Raw genomic sequence first — 22,057 nt, forward strand, 5'->3', positions numbered from 1 at the left:
ATGGTACTTTAAATAAACTTTAGTATATACTCTGAATATTTTGAAATTCTACTTATTATTGTAAACAATACAAAAAAATGCCTTCAATAGGTACACAATCTATGCAATGAATTAATTTTTATTTATGTCTACATTCAAGTAATAATCAATAAATCCAATGTTCTTCTATATGAATTATTTTTGTTACTTAGACATTTAAATTTTATCTGAAATTGTCCAAAAAAATATGTGATTATTGTATAATTTTATTTTTCTTTGATAATTTATTTTTAAGTATGCAAAAATAGATATTAACTTCAATTTACTTGCTTTAGCTAAAAAAACACCATCTTATAAATTTTTGTGCTTAAGATATAGATAATTTGATTTTTCATATTTATTTTTAAAAAACCAAATCAAATATAAAAAAGTTCTAACATTGTGGAGTTATTTTTCTATTGTTTCATTACTTCTATTATTATATTTTAAATCAATATGGTTTGTTTAATTTAATATAGATCTACCTTCAGCTCAAAATACTTATGATGTGTTCTAGACTTATTTCTAAAACTTTATTATATTTAATACTTTAAAATTTTCCAACTATCTTAATAAATCTTATAAATTTCTAATACATTCTATAAAATACTTTGTGGGATCTTATTTTATTACTTAAAACATTTAAAAAACCAATATGAATTTATTTAAGTATTATTAAAATCCAATAAAAACATCATATTTTTTAGATTTATTACATATTTCAGTTTTATTAGATATATTATTAAATTCATGCCATATGTTTCTACATTATTGAGCTTTTTGTTGAAAATAATTTGGATCTTTCTTAACTTTGTTTTTATTTTATGTTAATATATGGTATTTTTTAAAAAACAAAAATGTTACAAAATAAGTTAATGAAAACATATAAATATTAAGTTTTGATTGATTTCTAAAATTATAAAGATCTTTCATATTTAAAATATTTTTGATAAATTTTGTTCATTATTAAGACATGATAAGAATAAGCGTAAGTAGATTGCAAAAGTGAATGCAAATACAACCTATATGGTCTTAGATATGCTGTTAAAACAATTGCAAAAGTATAACTTTATTAATATAAGATAAATTATCTATTTGTAATAGTGCATTTTCGTTGATTAAAGAATATTTTACAAAATAATAGTTTTAAGAATACTTCAAAAGTCTCATCCATCATATTCCAACCTTCAATAATAATTTATAATCAAATCCATTTTTAATTTTTAATTTCTATAATTTAGTAATTGTTTAATTCTCAAATTTTCATCATATTAGGTAAAGATTATAATAATGGTGGGTGGGTCAGTTGTGATGGGTTGGTCAATTGTGTAAAAATAAAAATAAATAAAAAATAAATAAACTTCTAAATTCATTTTTTTACTATTGGTTTTTAAAAAATCAAACCTAATCACATTCATCATGATTAGCACATTCTTCATTATAGATAGGTTGATTCAGTAAAAATATAGGTCTATTCAACATTCCCCTATATTTTACATGTATTTTAGATGAAATGATTTTATATAATAAAAAAAAAGTAATGGTAAAAGTTAACATATTAATGAGTAAATCATGTATATATATATTTGTATATTTACATATTCATATACATGAAATGTTGACGTAGAAAGGAATTCATAAAAAGTACTTATGTAAAATTACTTGTATACATAGATTTTAAAATATAATTTTTAATAATAAATCAACTCATTTTTAAATTTTAGATACAAAATATTTGATAGATAACAATTAAACAACTAACAATTACCAACAACCAATTACATGGCCAATATATATATATATATATATATATATAATATTTTTTTTGTAACAATCATGGTTCTAATGATAACATCCTTTTGTCAAGGTTAGGAATTTCACAACAAGGATTTGAATCACCAACTTGCCATCTTTAATAGTTTAAGGTCATTATTGACCATGTGTGCTAGATTTTAGATATAGTACTTAAACTATATATAATACAATATTTCTAAGTTTGTAAAATTCTATCACTGTGGCTTTAATGAATAAATGAAATAAATCGAATGCCACACACTATTTCACCGAATGACAAGTTCGTACACATTCAAATGAAACTAAATTATACATACATGATTGATAAGATTCTATATCATCTGTTAAACAACTACTATTTAGTGTATTCTCTGAAACTATATCAAATTATCAAATTATTAATACTAATGTAGTATTTCAGAGAATCAAATATCATTATAAGCACAATTAAACAATATATTACTTGTTTATTTATTTATTTTCATAAGTACGCAAGTAATCTTTACTTTAATCCTTATCTTCAACCAGGCTAATTGTGGTTGTTAAATGTTGTGGCACACTTGCTAATGGTTCGCGGTCCTTAATTCTATATATCTACGATATAATATTTCTCATTTCATGTACATGTGCATTACTGTCGGATTTAGATTAATAATTATTTCATCGATTGGTCCAAGGGAATATAAATGCAAGGATAGGTAGTTCTACGAGGTTTAGGTTTCCTTTCGACTGTTTCGCATTTGTTGTTGTCCAGCAGTAGACATACCGGTGTATTATTCCTACATCATCATTCGTTCTCAGATAAATGAGGATCTAGTTATTTGAGATTAATAAAAGAAACAAACTTTCATATTCATTGGGTGCCTCTTATAATCTATAGACATATATATATATATATATATATATATATATATATTTCAAAGATTTGGAGTTTACGAAGCACTTAAACTTCACAAAATAAGACCACACGGGACACATTCGCAAATTTAGAGTAAACGTAGATGAGCCACTAAATGGCTGGGCCAATATTGAGCAGCCATCTCACCCATACATGGCTGTCTGTATGTTCCATCAACCCCTGTAAGCAAATGGGGAAAGCAACTTCCGGTCAGGTTAGACGATAAAATATTCTTTAAAAGTAGAAATCAAAAGAAAGATCCACACACACACACAATTGAGGAATACAATGAAGCCAGAAAAACGCTCCATGGAAAGTGCTGCATTCAGGCACATATGAAATGCATCGTGAGAATGCCACACACGCATTGGCTTTCAAGGAGCCGCTTTATCAACCTCCTGTCTAGAAATGCTACCCGAAAGAAGATACTTATCGATGTCGTTACATACTGGAAGCTACCAGGATATCAATCTTCGTCTTCCTCCGATTCAGCCTCGGCGCTACGAAGCCAGTCGATAAATGGAAGTGCGGACTTCCTCACGCAAGCAGCCTTCGATCCTGCACCAGAGCCATTTGCTGAACTTTTCCCGGATGGCACCGCATCGTACCAAAGCAGAATCTGCTCCTCTTCAAGAATCTCTGCATCATACAAGACCTTGAGCAAAAGCGCTATCTCCTTGCTCGCGTTCAGAGGGAGAGCAGCGCAGAAGGTTTCAATCGCAGCCAAAAGATGCTTCTGAGAGGTTTCATCTTGCACAACGGCATCCAAATAAGCTTTCTTCTTGCTAATCTCTTTGTGAAGCCCCTTGCCGCAACCTTCAAACAGCGCAACAAAGAATGCATCCATAGCTTCACTTTGCGGCTCAGCATTGTTCAAAATAGCCGCCATCTGCGCTGGAGTCATCGACTTCATCAAACATTCCTTGAAATCACTTAAAAACTTATCTCGAGGACTGATCTCCTCTCCCTTCGGAGACTCTACTTCTGTCGTCTCGTTCACCTCATTGTCAGCCTCAGACTTCTTAGACGACGACTTTTTCAGCGTCTTGGGCTTGGCAGAAGTCTTAGCTTTAGGAGACGACTCCTTCAAATCATCACCATTCCCAACCATAACCATCTCACTTGTTGCCGCAGTCAACTGCTCAATAATCCTCTTCTTCGCAGCCTCGGCTGAAGTATCAGTCTGCCACTGCACATCGTCCTCCTCTTCATCCACCACAGCTTCATCCTCTTCGGCTTGGCTTGCAGATGGAGAATGTTCTTCATCGTCAGACCCCGTTTTCTTCTTAACAACTTTAGCATCAGATCCTGATTTACTTTTCTTCAGAGCCTCTCGCTTGTTCTTTTTCATCAGCTCGTCCGCAGCCTCTCCCTCCTTGAGACGCTCCTTCTCCGCACGCCGCAGTGCACGGTCCTTCTTTCCGCCCTTCTTCTGTTCAGGAGGGTTCTTTAAAATAAACGTGGTCAACTTATCACGCATGTCAACATCAGACACGTAGCCACAGGCAGCGCACTTCAACGTGATGAGCTGGGTCTTGGTAATGACCACCTCAGTCTCGGGGTTACTGCATCCATAACATTGCACGTACTTTTTGATAAAATTCTCCAGCAGGGACGCAAGTTTTGAGGTATCGTGAGCACCATTCACGATACTGGTGCCAGTCTTCTCGTCATACTTCGATTGAGCCCCGAGCTCACACCCAAAGTACTTGGTGGTGTACGCAGGATTCCTTGCAAGTGCCTTTGCCACATCCACCATGTTGACGACGTTGGTCTTGATTCCGTTTCCACGCCCCTCAATCTTGGTGATGAGCTTGGGCATCTTGTACCTGTAAAAGGCGTCATCGCGATTGCCAGCGCCGATGTTCTGAAGCGCCATGACTGAAGCGTTAAGCAGGCGATGAAGATATTGACTCACGAAAGCGTGACGCGATAATCAGATGAGCCACATGCAACCGAATAGGAGGACTGGATGGACACACGAATTGTTTGTGTCTCTTCCTCGTAGTGGGACAATATTCTCCCAAGAGCCCAACCGACCCCAGGTAGAAGCAGCCGGTTTCAGACATAAAAGAGTATGCCGCCACCTTGCTGTTCACTTCTTCTTCCTCACACCCTCCCTGGGCAACCACTAACCTCCCCCTCTCACAAGCCAATCTCCACTGACGCAATCAAACAAATTCAAATTTATCCACGGAAAAGATCGTACCCGAAACCCTCATATAACCTCCCAAATAGAACAACAAGCGTTCTCAGGAGCCGTCCTGGAAACAAAATACACGAAATCAACTCACAAAAACCGAAAACACAAATCTCCCAAACCAAAACCGGAGGCTCCGAATCTCCACCACACCAGAACCCCAACAGCGTGAGATTCACCCTTAGATACCCAACTCGCGGCACGTCGACGACTCCACACCGATTCGCTCACCGAGCGGCTCAGAAAACGCACATGAGCACAGGAATGCTTGCGTCCGAGAGGGCGATACCACAGCAGCACCACAGCAGCACCACAGCAGCACCACAGCAGCACCACAGCAGCAGAATGCGGGCCAGCACGCAGGGCGAGGGGAAGAAAGATAGAGAGAAATGGCGAGGAACGAGGGTTGAAGAAGCAGCAGCAGCAGCATCCTGAAACGAAGCTCCACAAGTTCCAGAAGACGTGTAGGGTTCCTACCAGAATGGTGGCTGCCCGGCTCGATCTGCCCGCCCCTCCGCCAGCCCAAAACTTTCCCTGCTGCTCCTGCTGCCCCTGCTGTCCTGCTGCCCTTCTTCTGTGCTACGGTATCCGTCCTCCGCGTCAGGGTACGGGTATAATTAAGGGTAACTGTATATTGCTCGGATACGGGTATCGTCTCCCGCATATTGGATTGTGGCGGGTGAACCGGTTTGTGTGTTCACACCGCTCGTTATTTGCCCATTGCTTTTGTTGATTAAGGAGGGATTACCATCTATGCTAAAACAATGATTTGGAACAATCATTTATGTTGCCTACAAATTTTTCTTATTTATACTCAGAAGGCATATTTTTTTTATATATGTTTGTATATACACTTTTTATAACTGTTTGATTAATTTATGGTAAAAATAAAATAAAATAAACTAGAATTCATAGATTTTGATTGCTAAGTCTTAAGTTGTTAGCGATGAACTTTGAAAAGTCAATCGTTGTATTCAATAATTACAAAAACCCATAAATCTTATTATTCTGGTTTAATCTCGAAATTATAATACAAATGTTAAAAATAACATACATATACTTTAAACGAGTTTAATTTGAGTTCAAGTACCTACATGACAACATTGCAAAATATATCTAGATTTCGCCTGAAGTTTTGGATGTTGGTTGTGAAATTACTACTAAAGTCAAAGTTGTATTATAAAATTTGAGTTTGATGGTCAGTTTTCCAAAAAAATAATCAATTGTTGTCGTTATTCTTATTGACCTATTCAAAGGGGAACTTGTCTAAAATTAAAGATTTGTATACATGAACATACATATGCATCCACTTGAATATTTTTAAATAGTGATTCAGCTTTCATTTTATGAAGAAAATATTTTACATGGAATGATTTTCAAAACTTCTGGAGAAGGGTTTTTTCTTTTTATTTTATTAAAAAAAAAAAAAAAAAAGGGACCAAGGGATTCTACAGTGTCTTGGTTTTAGTACTCAGCAAAATTGATGGAAGAAAAACCACATGTTGGTTTGCATTCAACAATGCAAATGATTCTCTTACTGATATTATTATTTTTTTGCACAATAATTTCAAAAAAAAAAAAAAAAAAAAAAAAACTGAGAATTGTACAAAATGCTTTTTTGTGAATATTGTGCAAGATAGTTTGTTTTTTGAAAGATATTGGAATATGAGATTTATTTGATTTTATGTGATACAAATACATCTTGTTCAAGAATAAAAGTTGATCATTCAAATAATATCCATGTTTACAAATAAAAAGGAAGTAAATACATAAATTGAAAATTTGAAATTTGAATAAAAACTGAGAACATTTGGTATTATTTTTGAATTCTAACTTTTTGACTATACAAATGATTTGCATTGCAAAATTTAAAGCTGGAGTATTGAACCGCCCACTTGCATGAATATATATATATATATATATATATATATAGGTGGAATGTATTAATTAATTTTTTTTTCAACATGGATTGATTATTGTTATTTTTCTTTTCTTTTTAGTTATTTTTATCTTCATATACACATAAAATAACATAGATAAAACTTTTCAAAGAAAAAATATTATATTCTATTTAACATTTTAAATACAAAAATCTACATATATACAGTTACCAATAGAATGCTGAAACAACAAAATAATAAAAGGATGGTTGAAATATTTTTAATATGTACATTATTACAATATTTTAAAATAATGCCAACAATACTGGCAAATGCTAATTTTTATTTTATAAAATAAAAACATAAGAATCATAAAAAAATATGCACACAATAAACATATATAAAATAAATTTTATCTTATTTATGAAGCTCTTAAAGCTAAGAAATACATATGATGCTGCTTGGCTTGGTCTTAGGTTGACTTTGTCAAAGTCTTAGCACTTATAAATTCTAGCTACAACCAAACAGGACTATTAATTGGTTTTGTGGTCAATACCCTTCATTACTAAATAAATACAAGAAAATTTATTTTATAGCTCCTTTAGTTTTACTCTTCATTGAGAACCTTTCTATGCATATACATATTAATTATTTACAATTATTTAAATTATAATTTTAAAATTTTAAAATAAATCCATTAGCATAAGTTTAATTTTAAGATATTTTTTAATTGATTATTTTATATTATCTACAAAAGATCATCATCTATTCCAAGATAAATATATGAGTCTTATTCAATTTATTTTTTATTTTATTTTATTTTAATATTTTATACATCTAACAACCAACCACAAATATTCCAATTGAATTTTATGTACTACCAATCATATAAAAACTCACACTTTTTAAACATTATAAAGTAAAATTTTAATTTCTAGTCACTTAAAATTACAAATGATTCATTCATTTAAATTCCTGTTTCTGAATATTTCGAATCTACATATAATTACACGCTTTTATATATTTTTTACCCACTATTTAATTTAAAGATAAACATTATTGTCATAAAAAACATAGAATATCTAGCAAGTAATCTTCTTTGCAATGACTATAAATAAAATTGGCTATAAATACTCATATTTTTAGCCTCTACTCAGAGTATTACATCAAAGATTCTACAAAAAAACTAAAAGCTTTTCTCTTAGAAAAAATATCAAAAGTTGTAGTAATGATGTCTTAACCAATTAAATCCCATCTACAAAATTTATCAATTATCTCAATTTACACTTCATTGCTGTAACCATTCATTTCCAGAAATTATTGAATAAATGTTTTCTTATAGTTGACTTTATCCATTTTATAAATGAATTGTAATTATTCTACTGTCATTAGTTCTAGTAAAAAAAACCTAGGATTCATAGTGAGTCCACAAAATCTGTATGTAGTTTTAAGTATCACATAATTCTTTTAATTTTTGCCCAATTTTTTGGACCAACTTTTGACATGTATTTACTGAGCAAAGTCACATGTACAAGCTCAACCATTGTACTCACCATAGCATACATGGTGAGCACAAGAGTTGAATCTTGCATGTTTGCAAATTTTGGTATTTTGAACTCTGTAAATATATATATATATATATATATATATATATTAATTGGTTTAATGTGATAATGACTGTAGTTCAATGTCTTATCTAATTCGACCTTCATTCAACTATTTAAATTTCGAAGGTTATTCATTGTATTTGTTTTATCTAAAATAATTTTTATTTTTATTAAAAAATATACTCTAATAATTTGATACAATTAAACTTCATAGTTTATCTTTACTTGATAGAAAAAAATGTTATTATTATTAAAAAAAATACCTCTCATTATTATAAGAACTTAGTAAATAATAAATTAAATTAAATTATTCTCAACAACTTTAGACCATAAGCAATAATAATAACAACAATTGTGTATGTATATACATATAGATAGAAAAGATGAAGGTGCAAACATCAAATATTCTTTGTTATAGTTAATTAAAAAATTAATAAATATTAAATTATATATATATATATATATATTTATATATATTTGGCTCCATCAATGGCCATGATCACCACATAATCAATGGTTCAATTTAGTACATGTCAGTTTTTTGGACAAATCAGTTATTCAAACAAAATTTTATTCATTTATTAACTTTGAGATTACAGCTACCTACAACAAGACTATCATATATTGCTTCAATATTAATTAAAACCATACAATGTACTTCTTGTAATTGATAAAGTTGGGTGGTGTTGTTAAAATATAACAGCGACGATAAAAGAAGAAATTTTTATGATAAAACTATTGATTTTTAAATTATAATAATAGATTTGTACATAATTGTTTTTAAATTTTATAATAATGAAATTAATAAATTTTTGTTCCAATTTTACTTCAAATATTAAGGCAAAGGTATGAAATTAATTTATTTAAGTTATCCATAATTCAATTTTATTATACTATATATATATATATATATATATATTTATATAACAACCAGTGCACACAAAGTGTTGCAAATATGTAGTTACTGTACATTGGTATTTATAAACAAACACAATATATAAACTTTATCTTTCACAAAACTACATATGAGTAGAGGTTGTCAATATACACACTGTTGTAATTATTACAAAGTTTGATTACTAATAATGCCTCCACACTAGATTATTATATATATATTTATATGTCATATTTTTATTTTAGAGTAAAAATAGGCCACAAATACTTTATAATGACCAGACCTGTTATAGACTGAATAACAAAATTATGGGTTACAGCAAAATAAGAAAGTATAATCAGTCTTTGTTATATTCAATTTTTTGGGAATAAAGAAATGATTGATTATACAAAGTTGACTATTTAGTATAGTTTAGTGTTGGTGGTGCAAATTGGAATTTGCAAGATAGATCGACTATAATCCAAAGTTGACTTTAATGATGTTGACCATAACAAAGCTTCACTATATATATAAATAATGTCATCATTTATTTACATTTTTTTGGGGTAATTTTAAAGTTGTAATTGAAATTAAAAATATTAAGATAAATATTTATTTGAAAAATAAATTACCTATACATAATTATTTCTATGCAATTGACAATTTATTTAACAAATATAGATTTGAAAATTTTCAAATCATACTTAAAATCTACATATTCAAAAACATTGTAAACATGATTGCAAAACCTATAAAGTTTTAAGAGCAATTTAAGTTAAACCAAATATATATATATATATATATATATAAGAGAATGTTAAATAGACCCATGCCTATACTAAATAGACCCACTATTGATGAAGAATATGGTAATCATGATGAATGTGGTTGATTATGTTACAACCATAGAATGTTGCAATTTATTTTTTTCATTCAATGCTGCATATTTACTATCTATATATATTTTTCAAATATGCATTGAATCAAAAAAAAAAGAAAAAGAAATAGCTATTCCTTTTCAATACTATTGGGAATAAAAATATTCCTTTAAATAATCACCATTAATGAGTATATTATATTCATGATTGTCTTTGTATAAGTTTTTTAAAATTCTAGTAGTTCATTTTGAAAATATAAATGTCATTACTATTTTAAAGATTTCAATTGTTTTACTAATGTCAATGTATATTAGTTGATACTGTCACACATAATTTTATGATGTGAGACCCAATTCCGTCACCACTTCCAGAAGCATCGTCAGTGACCAACCGAGATCGTTACTCCAATGAATGAAAATTCTTTTATCATCCACATATCCCCGCACCGCCACTTTCTTCGGGACAACGAACTTTCCTCCGTGTGGTGATGAAAGTCGCACATCTGTCCATATATCATCCAAACAGTCAACGACGGTGACGGCTTTGACGACCGTGGGCGTCCGTCGAAGTTTGTCGTCAAAAGCGGCGGAAGGCAAGGTTTTCGTCGTTTTCGTCGTCAGCAGCAGGCTGTGAGAGTCGCCAGTGGATCGTTTCATTCCACAACTCAGGATGCGCTGAGCAATGGTCAGGGCATAGGTTGTTACAAGAGTAACGAAGAGTCACGTTATGTTAAGCTTTTTGGTGTCAAATTGTCTTGAGCTCTAGGGGTTTTACAAGGTCTAGCCATAATAGGCTGAATTAGAAGAAGCAAGATTCAATAGTGCAGTCTTTCAGTGACATCTACTTCATGCCCGTGTTGGAGATCTCATTAAAGATCAAGGTTCTGCTCGAGCAGCTCAATTGTATTTCTGGTTGAACATTGTCTTCGATATCCGGTGCACTGTCACCGTTGTGGAGAATCGATCTTTCTTTATCTTTGTCAGTTTTTGAACCCTTGTGGTTCTATCTTCGGTATAAGAGGTTCATGCAATTATTGGAACTGGTATGGCTTTCTGCAGTAAGATGTTTGGAATAGGAGGTTTCTGGCGCTGAGAATGACTGTTCCTTAAATGGATGCATTTCACGGAGCAGAATATTTTTGTGACAGAAGTCAACCTGTGCGATTTCACTGGAATGTTTTGTCGGTGGAATTTCAGATGGTATGATAATAACACATGAAATATAATTCTGTAGTTCTTTCATACATGGAGTGTGTACCTTCAATGAAATTTTGAAAACTAAGCTTTGTCGTCATGCATTTCTGGTTTCTCAAGCTCAATATCGCTGGAAGCTCTGTTTTGTTTTGAAAGTACAGTTGATGCTCGCTGGGGGTGATTGCTTATATTTCACACTCTGAGGTTCTAATTGCTGTTAGTCTTTATCTGGTGCAAGGACGAGCATTAATCTTAAACCTCAGAATAGAATGTAAAACCTTTCGCATGTACAGAATGTACAGGTTAATCTTGCTGGTTTATAAGCTCTTCTCACTGCTTTGAATGATGGTACTATGGAATGTAAAACATCGCTGAAGGTGAGTTTATTTGATAAGGAAGCGATTGAAGCAACTTCATAGATTACATGTATCTCCTCGTTTTAGGCAAACATCCAATGCCGTCCTAAAGACGCTGGAAAAGAGGAGCGACGGCACAAGGCGCACAATGTGTGTTGACGGAATGGCCTACGTGTGCAGCTGGGAATATTATGGAGTATTCACTGAGAAAGTGGGCTACATCGCATCTTTAATGATATTTGTACCTCGAATAGACTACATGCATTGACTCATGAACGGAGTTTGATGCACATGGAACTGTTCGCTCATTAATTGTCTGCACAGCATCTCAATATCCCATCATGATCGAACAGGTCAGGGTAGGATTCTCCATCCTGACACCCTCTCATTGCTGGTTTCCTATGTCGAGATCGATGTCGTTGAACTATATAATTCTGCACTATAACTCGCTCCCTTCAATAGCTCAATCATGTGGTTGCATGGTGAGCAGACGCGACACAATTCGGAGCTACTGGAGCACGCTTTATCGAGGACTTCATGCAATTGATTCTGGACCCCGTCAAAAGCTCATCCATTCAATTGTACGCTCAATTCCTGAGATGGCGGATCGACAGTAAGATCTATTTTTGAGCATATATTCTTGTGTACACACAAACTTCTTAAAATCACAACTCTAGTCACTCGGTGGATCTGTGATCTTCGAGATTCCGGTGGACTCCCGATGAGCTCATTGCCGTAGCGTCAACTATTAAATAGTGTTTCGACATTCAGATGTGTAAATGGTACGTGGTGAGGTCTGTAACGGAAGCCTTGTGTCTTCACATTTAATATGATACGACAAGAAAGGAGTTCACGTAAAGGAGGCATTGCACATCTGTAAATATAAAATTACTCTGTGGAAGACAAAAACTAAAAAATATTTCCAGAGATTTATTGTTTACTACTTGAAAGGTTCATTTATCAGTTTAACAGGACATCTAATGCAACTATTTCACGAGGGATCCTTTTCCAAAGGCACCTCCTCCTTCAAGGCGTCCATCCGTTGTGGACCTTGGGCAATACGTTACTGAATGAGGTCAATGGCGAGATAAACACCCATACTTTTTTTCTTTTTTCTTTTTTTTTTTTTTTTTTAATATTATTATGCAAGTTGCATACTTGGTTAGTAATTAGAGTCAGGAATTAAGATTTAAGGTTTTGGAATAGAAGGTTAGGATTTAGGGATGGACAATCACGGGCCTAAATGACAACCAAAGAATTCCTATCCATTTAATTATCTATTTTATCTTAAATGAATGTTTAAGAATGTACACTTAAAATACACATTTCTTCTAAGAAAACTATAGAAAATATCATTAGTTTCCTTCTATATATTAAATGTAAGTTTGGTTTTATTTTGTTACAAATAGAAGAATTCCATTGCATTCATAATTGAAATAATAAAACATTAATTCATGTTTTCATTTGCTTTAAGGAATATAATAGATTGTGATATATAATACTTAAATGATAAGAATGTATATATATATATATATATATATATATAGAATAGATCATACATGATTATATTATCACATAGGTCATTGGAATGTCATCTTATTGACATTCTCTATTTACAATTTTAAATATAACATGCCATGTATAATCAATCAAAATTGTTAAAACATATAATTTTAAATCTATTTAATATTAAAAATATTAATGCTACTCAACTTCGATATTACTGAATCATGTTCTTAAATCTTTACTTTACTTACAAGATATAATAAATATAATTATTGCACAATCTTATTTATTAAAGACTTTTGTATTGCATTGAATCTATAAAGTCTATACATGTATAAAAAATATTTATTTTTTATTTTTTTTTAAAAAAATTAAATATTTTAATTAAAAATTAAATTTAATAACCAAGATTATATATTTTTAATTTGTTTTTTTTAAATACTAAAACTAATTTTCTTATTAAAAAGGTTAAATAGTTTTGATTTTATTTTGATTTTTCTTTTAATTTTATTTCTAAAATTTACAAAACCAGTTTTATATCTTAATAGAATATAGAAGTGTCAAATTCTATTGAAATATTATATATTCTATTACATTAAAAATTTTACCAAGCATTAATTACTACATACTTTATATTTTTAAAAACTATATTTAAGTCATACATACGAATAGTATATATATATATATATATAATATTTCTTATATTAATTAATATTTAATAAATTATAATATTTAATAACTATTTAAAAGTTTAAAAATTGATTCTATTTTATAATAAATAATTAATAATCTTTGGTTTTTAATTAAAGATAGAGTTAATTAATAAACGCTATATGGCTATATGTGAGTAGGCAAGACAAGGCTATGTGGCCGTCAAGGCCACTTAACTATATATGATTGGATGAGACAATGCTACATAGTGAAAAAGGCGACATAGTTATTAGAGTGGAAGCAACCATCCTGAATTATAAGGCCTTAAAAATAATGAATTCTATCTTGCCTATAATACAATAATTATAATGATTAATAATTTTTAATATTTGATATTATTATTTTACAATAGATTATATTAATTGACAAATAATACACTACATATATTGAAGACTTGTCATGTTATGTAGATATCTCTATCTTTAATTAAAAACCAAAGATTATTAATCTATGCATAAGAATCTTAAGTGATTACTATGTAGTCATGTTATGTAGATAGTCTTAAGTGTTACTTTGCATTGTATCAGCGATTTAATTTAATTTTTTAATTATTTTTGTATACAAATATTTAAAGTTACAAAGTCTATATTGATTTGTAAATCAAATTAAAGATTTTAATATTTTATTCCTGTCATTTAAGCAAGATTGCTACTTCTACTGTACATATATATATAATCAGTCATTGAAAAAATTAGGTAATATTTAGTTAATTCTAAATTCTAAATTTAATATAAATATTAATTAATTAATTGTAATTACCATAGTGATGTATGTAATTTTTTTTTCTTTTTTGATATAGTCTAATGCTAATTAATTGTGTTGGAATAATGTGACAATTAACTATTTAGTAATAACATATATATATATATATATATATATATATATATAATAAACTTGAAAGGTGCATGTAGACCAGCATTGATATTTTTATACTATCTTAGTCAAAATAATTTAATAAAAAAATTCTAAAATATGAAAATGGTATTTTTAATATTTTTATATTTTAAATATTTAATAATATATTTTATTTTAGGATTTTTTAAAAAATAATTGTACTATTATAAAATAGTAAAAAGAGATAATAAAATAATTTAAAAAATTTATTAATTTCTTTGTTGAATTAAGTTTTATTAATAAAAATATAAAAAATGGTTATCTAAAATTAATAATTTATATATTTTTAGTTTTTAATAATATCTAAAATTTTAATGTATTAATTTATTAGAATCATCTTTTTTTATTATAATTCTATAATTTTTTTTCCACTTAGGTAATTAAAATTTCTTTGTAATTTGTTAAAACTTTGGTCTAATTAGTTTTCAATTTTTAAGGACATGAACCCAAAGAATTTAAATAAAAAAGTGAGCAATTTTTTAAAGAAAATGACAAAAAAAAAGAAATTTTGTTTTTTCACGAAGAAATTGAAATTCCCATTGTAAAAGTTTAAAAAATTAAAGACTCTTGAAACTACTTTTAAAGCAAGAAAGAAGTTAATAAGAGTAAAAAATTCTTCACTCATACCCCTATATATATTATTTAATTAGAAGATACATGGAAACATTTTATAAGACCTTTGATACATGTTTAATTTGCAAAAAACTGGCCAATTTGTACCACAAATGTTTGACATGTGGGATACATAGCCAATTTGTTGACTAAGATTTTAACCTAATAATCACCTTTAGATACATATAAAAGCAAAGTCGTATCTATGAAGATTCTAAAAAGATTCTCTACTTGATATTATCAAATTTATCTACTTTTATATACTACTATATATTCATATAAATACTTATTGAAGTAAATATATATGTTTGTAACATTATCTTTTTTTTTAAAGATATATCTTACAAAAGTAGTCATCACATATTGAAGAAGATCAAGTCACAATAAATTATATTTACTACATTCTTTGATCTTTGGTTTTTTTTTTTTTTTTTTTTTTTTTTTCTAAAGTAGTTGATAGATCATCTTAGCCATTGAAAATGTATCAAATTAAGATAGGAATGCTATACTAATTTTTAATCATTTTTGAGGCCTTTATTACTTTTTTAAAATGAAACGTTTAAAATACCATCAAGAGTGGTTCATATCTCTAATAATATCACCAAACATTAGGAGTTTCTTCTAAGATTATGATATCAAATGCATTATATCTCACCATCAATTTAATAAAGAACATGTTGTTTTTGAAGATTTTGATTTCTATTATATCATCTTAAAAGCTATGACAATTGCAATGTTTCATCTAGTAAGTTAATAAACAATAGTTCTTAGGTTGAATCTATTAGTGTTGATCTTCTATCTCTTTAGGACCACAAAATTAAAATAACTACAATTAAGGATAGTAAATAAATTATAATTTTTATTGAACTTTTTTTTCTTTCTTTGTAGTAAAAAATTCTTTGGCTCATTATTTTGATCTTAATGAGTGTCATCAATAAAAAGTTTTGCCTTTACTACTACATTTGCAAGATTTCTAAATGGCTTCCATGTGCATTCACTAATATCATATCCATACTAATATAAAAAATATTGCAACCTATTCCAATACAACTTTTAGTTTAAAACTTTTTTGACCTCAAATTTTTGATTATTTTCCACTTCTGTAAGACAAAATAACATTTGTCTTTTTTTGAATATATACACTATCATATATGGCTTAAAAAGATATACACAAAATATATGATGGATCTTCATAGAATTTGATATGTATCATTAATAAACAATTAGATTTATTTATTCACAAATAAAAAATGATTCAAGTATATAATAAACCAACTTATCACAAAAGTAATTAGTCTTGATATTACGACAAAGTAATCATACCTTCTATCAAGGTTAAATTTAAGTTTTATTTTTGTAATAGATATTTACATTGATCTTTTATTATCTTTGAGCTTTTTGTAGTTGTGTCTTTATTTTTACATGTAGCTCTGATAAACAATTTGACAAATCTTTTGCTAAAAGATTATGAACTTTTGAGAGGTGTTTATTGAGTAGAAGAATGTATTGTATTATTATAAGCAAACTTTGTTAATGAAAAAAAAGTTGTACAATCATCTAAATTGTAATTAATGATAAATTTCAAATATTATCCCAAAATCATCATATTAATATTAATTTATAGCTTAATAATGAAATTTCTCTAGTTTTAAAAGAATTGATTGTTTTTGATAAAAATATTATATTTTTTTAACTTTTAGAATAAGATTAGAACATCCAAAAAAGATATTTGACAAACCTTATTGTTTTTTTAGCTGATATGTCATTTTAAATTCAAGTCTTGATAAAAACATGTTTTAAAAATTTAATTGATTTGAAAATAATTTAAAAGACGTGGTAATATAAAATATTTGAGGTTCTTATGATTTTCATAAATAGTCACCAAATTACCTTTTAGATAATGGCAACATTCTTAAAATGGATCCACAATGGCAAAAAATTCTTTATTATAGATCTTGTAATTGATCTTGATTACTAAAAAATTTCTTAAATAAAAAAGAATATAATAAAGTTTTTTATTTGTTTCTATTTGTGATAATAATCCACTCAAAGCAAAGTTTAATATATCTATTTTTGTAATACATACTTTAGTGAAGTTGATGCAATATAATATTAGTGGAGAAGTAAAAGTTATCTTATAAAATTCAAATAATACTTCAGCTTCTTTATTTCACTTAAGTTTGTCTTTACATATCAAAGGTGAAAATAAACGTTATTTGAAAGAAATTCTTCATAAAGATTGAATAGTAACTAAAAAATTTCAAAAAACATTAGACAGCTCTTATTGCCATTAAAATCTTTGAATCTATGATAGTTTAAAATTTTTTAGAATCTATCATAAGACCATCATTTGAAATAATGGATTTTAAGAAGTCAATTTTAGTAATATGAAATACATATATTTTTTAAAAATTTTAGTATAAATTCTTGCATCTTTAAATTTTTTTAACACATAACAAACATATAATTTATAATCTTCTAAGTTCTTAGAATAGATTAAAATATAATTTAAATAAAAAACAAAAAAATAATCTAAAAAATTTCAAAAAATATCATTCATAAGATGTTAAAAAGCCATTGATACACTTATTAGTCTAAAAAACATGAAATTATATTTGAAATGACTATCTTTAGTTTAAAATATAGTCTTTTATTTATCTTCTTTATTATGTATATAAAATTAAATATTTTTTATAGATTTATTTTTGTTTAAAGCTTGGATTGATTCAATTGATCAATGTTTTTGGATATTAAAGATAAAAGATCTTTATTATTCATAGTAATTTTATTGATTCCTTGATAATCCATACACATGTTTAGTGATTTACCTTTTTCTTCACAAACAAGATAGAGTCTCAAGTTGGAGATTTTGAATGGCATATAAAAATTTTGGCAAATTTTTCATCAATGTATTCCTTGAATGTAGTTAAATCATTTTATAATAAGCTATAAATTGGTCCAAATAGTAGTTGAGATCCTTCGTAAAGATCAATTAAAAAATCATAAAAAAATATTTTAAAAGAATATATATATATATATATTTTAAAAATATCTTAATAATCTTTATACTAGCTTAGAATTCCACAAAGTCTTTCCATTATTAAAAGTAGATGTGGCATAAATAACACAAAGTGACTATTTATTTGCAATATGTAGGAAAGTTTTTGTATCTATAAGTAAAGATTTTGCTAGACTTATAATTTTTTACTTATTTAATAAAATTCTTAGTTATATTCTAAAAATAATATAGATTAAAAGAAATCCAATCTATTTTAAAATTATCTTTTTTAGCCATGATAAATTTAATATGACTATATTAATAAAAAAATCAAATTATACAAAATATCACAAAAATATTATGACTATTTTTTGCTACTTTGATAAAAAAGATTTTATAGACAACATCTCCAAAAGACAAAAAATAACTATCTATAACTTCTTTCTATAAAAAAATATTATTTTTTACCAAAGATATGCTATATCTTTTGATAAATTCTTCAATTAATATTTTTTACGGACTTTCTGTTTTCTGGTTCTAAAAAAATTTCAATTGTAAAATAAGGAGACAATTTTGAAGAAATAATAAGACCTTCATTAGGTGTTGTATAAGATTCTAATTACATAGTCTCTATTGTAATTAATTTTTTTTTTTTCAAGATATTATCTTTTTTGATAATTATATTCTTCATTTTATGGTTGTATTGTTTCTATAAAGAATATTAAATTGTATGTATAGATTCTTCACAATACAAGTACAATCTTTCTTAACAACAATTTTTTTATATTCAAAAAGATGTTTAAAAAGTAGGGCATTAATTTGTGTGTCTTCCACTTTCAAATATATGTGTTGAAAAAGCATTGATGTAGATTTTGAATTATAAAAATATTAAGGCCAACTTATGTAATTTTTAGCTTAAAATTCAAAAAGCCAAATGTTACACTTTAAAGCAAAGTCAATTGCTTGATTTAATGTTATGGGATCTTATAAGTTCAACATCAAATTCTTTACCTCATATTGTAATTTGTAGAAAAATTGGCTAATAAGTGTAGCATTATCTTACTTAATATTAATTATAAATTATTAAAATTATATAGTATATGATATTATTGATCAATTATCTTATTATAAAATGTAAATCTTATTAGTTGCAATATGAATTACCTCATGTTCTCTAAACAAGAATCAAAATTCTACAAAAAAATATTTTTAATTATTCCATATTGAATCATATCATTCAAGAAAAGATCAAAAGTATGATAAAATAGAACTTAAAAGTAATTTTTTAATAAATTTAACTTGTGATTTTGGAAATGAATAACTTTAAGGTAGGATTTCAATTACCAAGTTTATTTAATTGATATATTCTTGAAACTTTGATCTTGTATCATTAAACTTTTCAAATAAGGCAATTCTTAATTTTCTAATACTCAAACAATATTCCTCTATAAGAGATAAAATATGATTTGATAGAGGGGTTGAAGCAACTCCAACCATTTCTATATCTATACTTCCTACCAATCTTATTGTATCTTGTGGTTGTAAATTGAATTGATGCATTATAAATATTAACTTTGTAATTTGTTCTTGCATTTTTTCCATTGCATTCTTATTTCAATAAGCTTTGTCACAATAATATAATAAGAAAAAAAGATGTATAATCTTATTTAAGATAAGTAAAAAAAAAAACTTGACTTGAGAATAAAGAAAATTTTAAGAACAATATTAATTTAGAAGTAGATAATCCACAACTTCTAATATGCTTATGTCTTATGAAGAAAAATCAATGATCTACTCTTAATGAAGAAAAGACAAAGCTCTAATATTATAAGTGCACTCTTGTCAATCTTTCAAGAATAAGAAGTCAAAAAATATAAATAAAAAAGTAAGTTATTTTTCAAATAAAGACAAAAAAATATATTAAAAAAAATAAAAATGAAATAACTATTTCAAAAGTCTAAAAAATTAAAGATTCTTGAAACTACAATAAAAGTAATTTTTTTTTGAGAAGAGCAAAGAATGCTTCACTGTTACCTTCGTATATACTATATATCTGAGAGCTATGTAGAGACATTATATAGGACCTTTAATATTTGTCTAACTTGCAAGACAAGTTTCCTACATGTATGCTACATGATCAACTTATTGGCTAAGATTTTAACCTAGTAATCACGTATAGACACATATAAAAACAAAGTTATATCTATGAAGATTCTAAGAAGCTTCTTTACTTGATATTATCAAATTTATCTACTTTTACATACTTCTACGTATTCATATTATAAAGATAATTATTAAAGTAAATATGTATGTTAATGATACTAATTTAGGTACTTACATAAATCTTAAAAAAATAAAATTTAATGAATAGGAAACCAATATAGAATATATTTGATGTTAAACGACTTATTAAAAAAATTAATGAAATAATAAATATTAAACTTATAGATTTTGAAATATTATCAAAAAATTAAAGTATAATTATAATAAAAAATTGGATGAAAATAAGCACCTTCAAAATAAAAACTTGTAATTATAATTTTTACTATAAAAATTTATACACTGATTTATTTTCTTAGATAATAAATTATTAAAATTAGTATTTTAAACTCACCAATAATTTTTCCAATTATAAATCTTTAAAATATTAATGCAATATAAATTAATTAAAATAATTTATTAATTTACTTTTAAAACTTAAATATTTATTTATTTTATATACTATGATTTTTATATATATAATTTAATAAAATGAATATATATTATTAAAATATTAAAGAATATTCTATAAAACTTGTACTTATTGTTTAAGTTTGTTGGCAAAACTTACATGCTAGAAATAATTTTTAACTACAATAGGTGCTTTTACTTTATAATAGATGTGGTATTAGCATTTTGTATTTTTTAGATTTTTTACGACTGGAAATAAGTTATTTACTATATGGCTATAAAAACATATTAGAAATTTTAAAAATGAAAATTTATTTGAAAAATACACACAAGTAAATAAAAATAGACTATATATTTAATAAAATAAATCTCTATAATTAATACCTTTTAAAATGTTTTAATGATATATTTTATTAAAAATCATCATTAAACTATTTAGATGTAAAAATTATCTAAATCATATTAAAAAATATCTTTAAATATTTTAAATTTAAAAAAATCTAAGGCTTAATATATTTGTATTAGATATCTTTGGTTCTTAGATATAATCTATTAGTATGTAAATAATAGAAGTAAAATTTTAGTTTAAATATTTAATTTTAATTTTAATTTAATTTAATTTTAAATTTATGTAACTAAATGCTATTTGATACTTTGTAAACTTAAAATGATGTGGTTTATAAATTTTTAATAATATATATTATTTGATCACAAGAAGACTCTAACAAATTACATTTTATAAATAAATGAATATTATGAAATATTCTTGTAATATTTGGTATAGTAGTTTATAATTATCAAATATAGAATTTATTTATTTAACATATTAGATAATATTATTTAATCTTTATTAAAATTTGATCTTTAAAGTTACATAAAATTTACTTGCAAAATAATCATTTTTAGCACACTAACCCTAGTAGTGAATAATTCTTATTGACACAAATTATTTTAAGTTTTGTATAGTA

The 22,057-nt window shown here is 27.1% G+C and overlaps 1 protein-coding gene and 1 long non-coding RNA gene across 5 annotated transcripts; one reads left to right on the forward strand and one right to left on the reverse strand.

Annotated features, from left to right (window-relative positions):
- Positions 1–2,986: 2,986 nt before the first annotated feature.
- LOC112283491 (putative eukaryotic translation initiation factor 5-1) lies at positions 2,987–5,061 on the reverse strand. Of its 2 annotated transcripts, XM_090251121.1 has the most exons (2): positions 4,920–5,061; positions 2,987–4,577 (listed from the first exon to the last, which is right to left on the reverse strand). In XM_090251121.1, exon 2 carries the CDS (start codon positions 4,530–4,532, stop codon positions 3,177–3,179), a length of 1,356 nt encoding a protein of 451 aa, XP_090107247.1. In that variant the 5' UTR covers positions 4,533–4,577; positions 4,920–5,061; the 3' UTR covers positions 2,987–3,176. The 2 variants fall into 2 exon arrangements, with proteins under 2 accessions (XP_090107247.1, XP_024377973.1); XM_024522205.3 differs by lacking the exon at positions 4,920–5,061 and having other exon boundaries at positions 2,987–4,589.
- A 5,733-nt stretch (positions 5,062–10,794) lies between these two features.
- Positions 10,795–12,641, forward strand: LOC149989139 (uncharacterized). Of its 3 annotated transcripts, none has more exons than XR_016503497.1 (3): positions 10,795–11,348; positions 11,786–12,057; positions 12,189–12,641. It is a non-coding gene; the product is annotated as an uncharacterized LOC149989139 (long non-coding RNA). The 3 variants fall into 3 exon arrangements; XR_016503496.1 differs by having other exon boundaries at positions 11,786–12,051; XR_016503498.1 differs by having other exon boundaries at positions 11,879–12,051.
- Positions 12,642–22,057: the final 9,416 nt, after the last annotated feature.

Source organism: Physcomitrium patens, chromosome 6, assembly GCF_059467195.1.
Source record: "Physcomitrium patens ecotype Gransden chromosome 6, ASM5946719v1, whole genome shotgun sequence".
Taxonomy (NCBI): Eukaryota; Viridiplantae; Streptophyta; class Bryopsida; order Funariales; family Funariaceae; genus Physcomitrium; species Physcomitrium patens.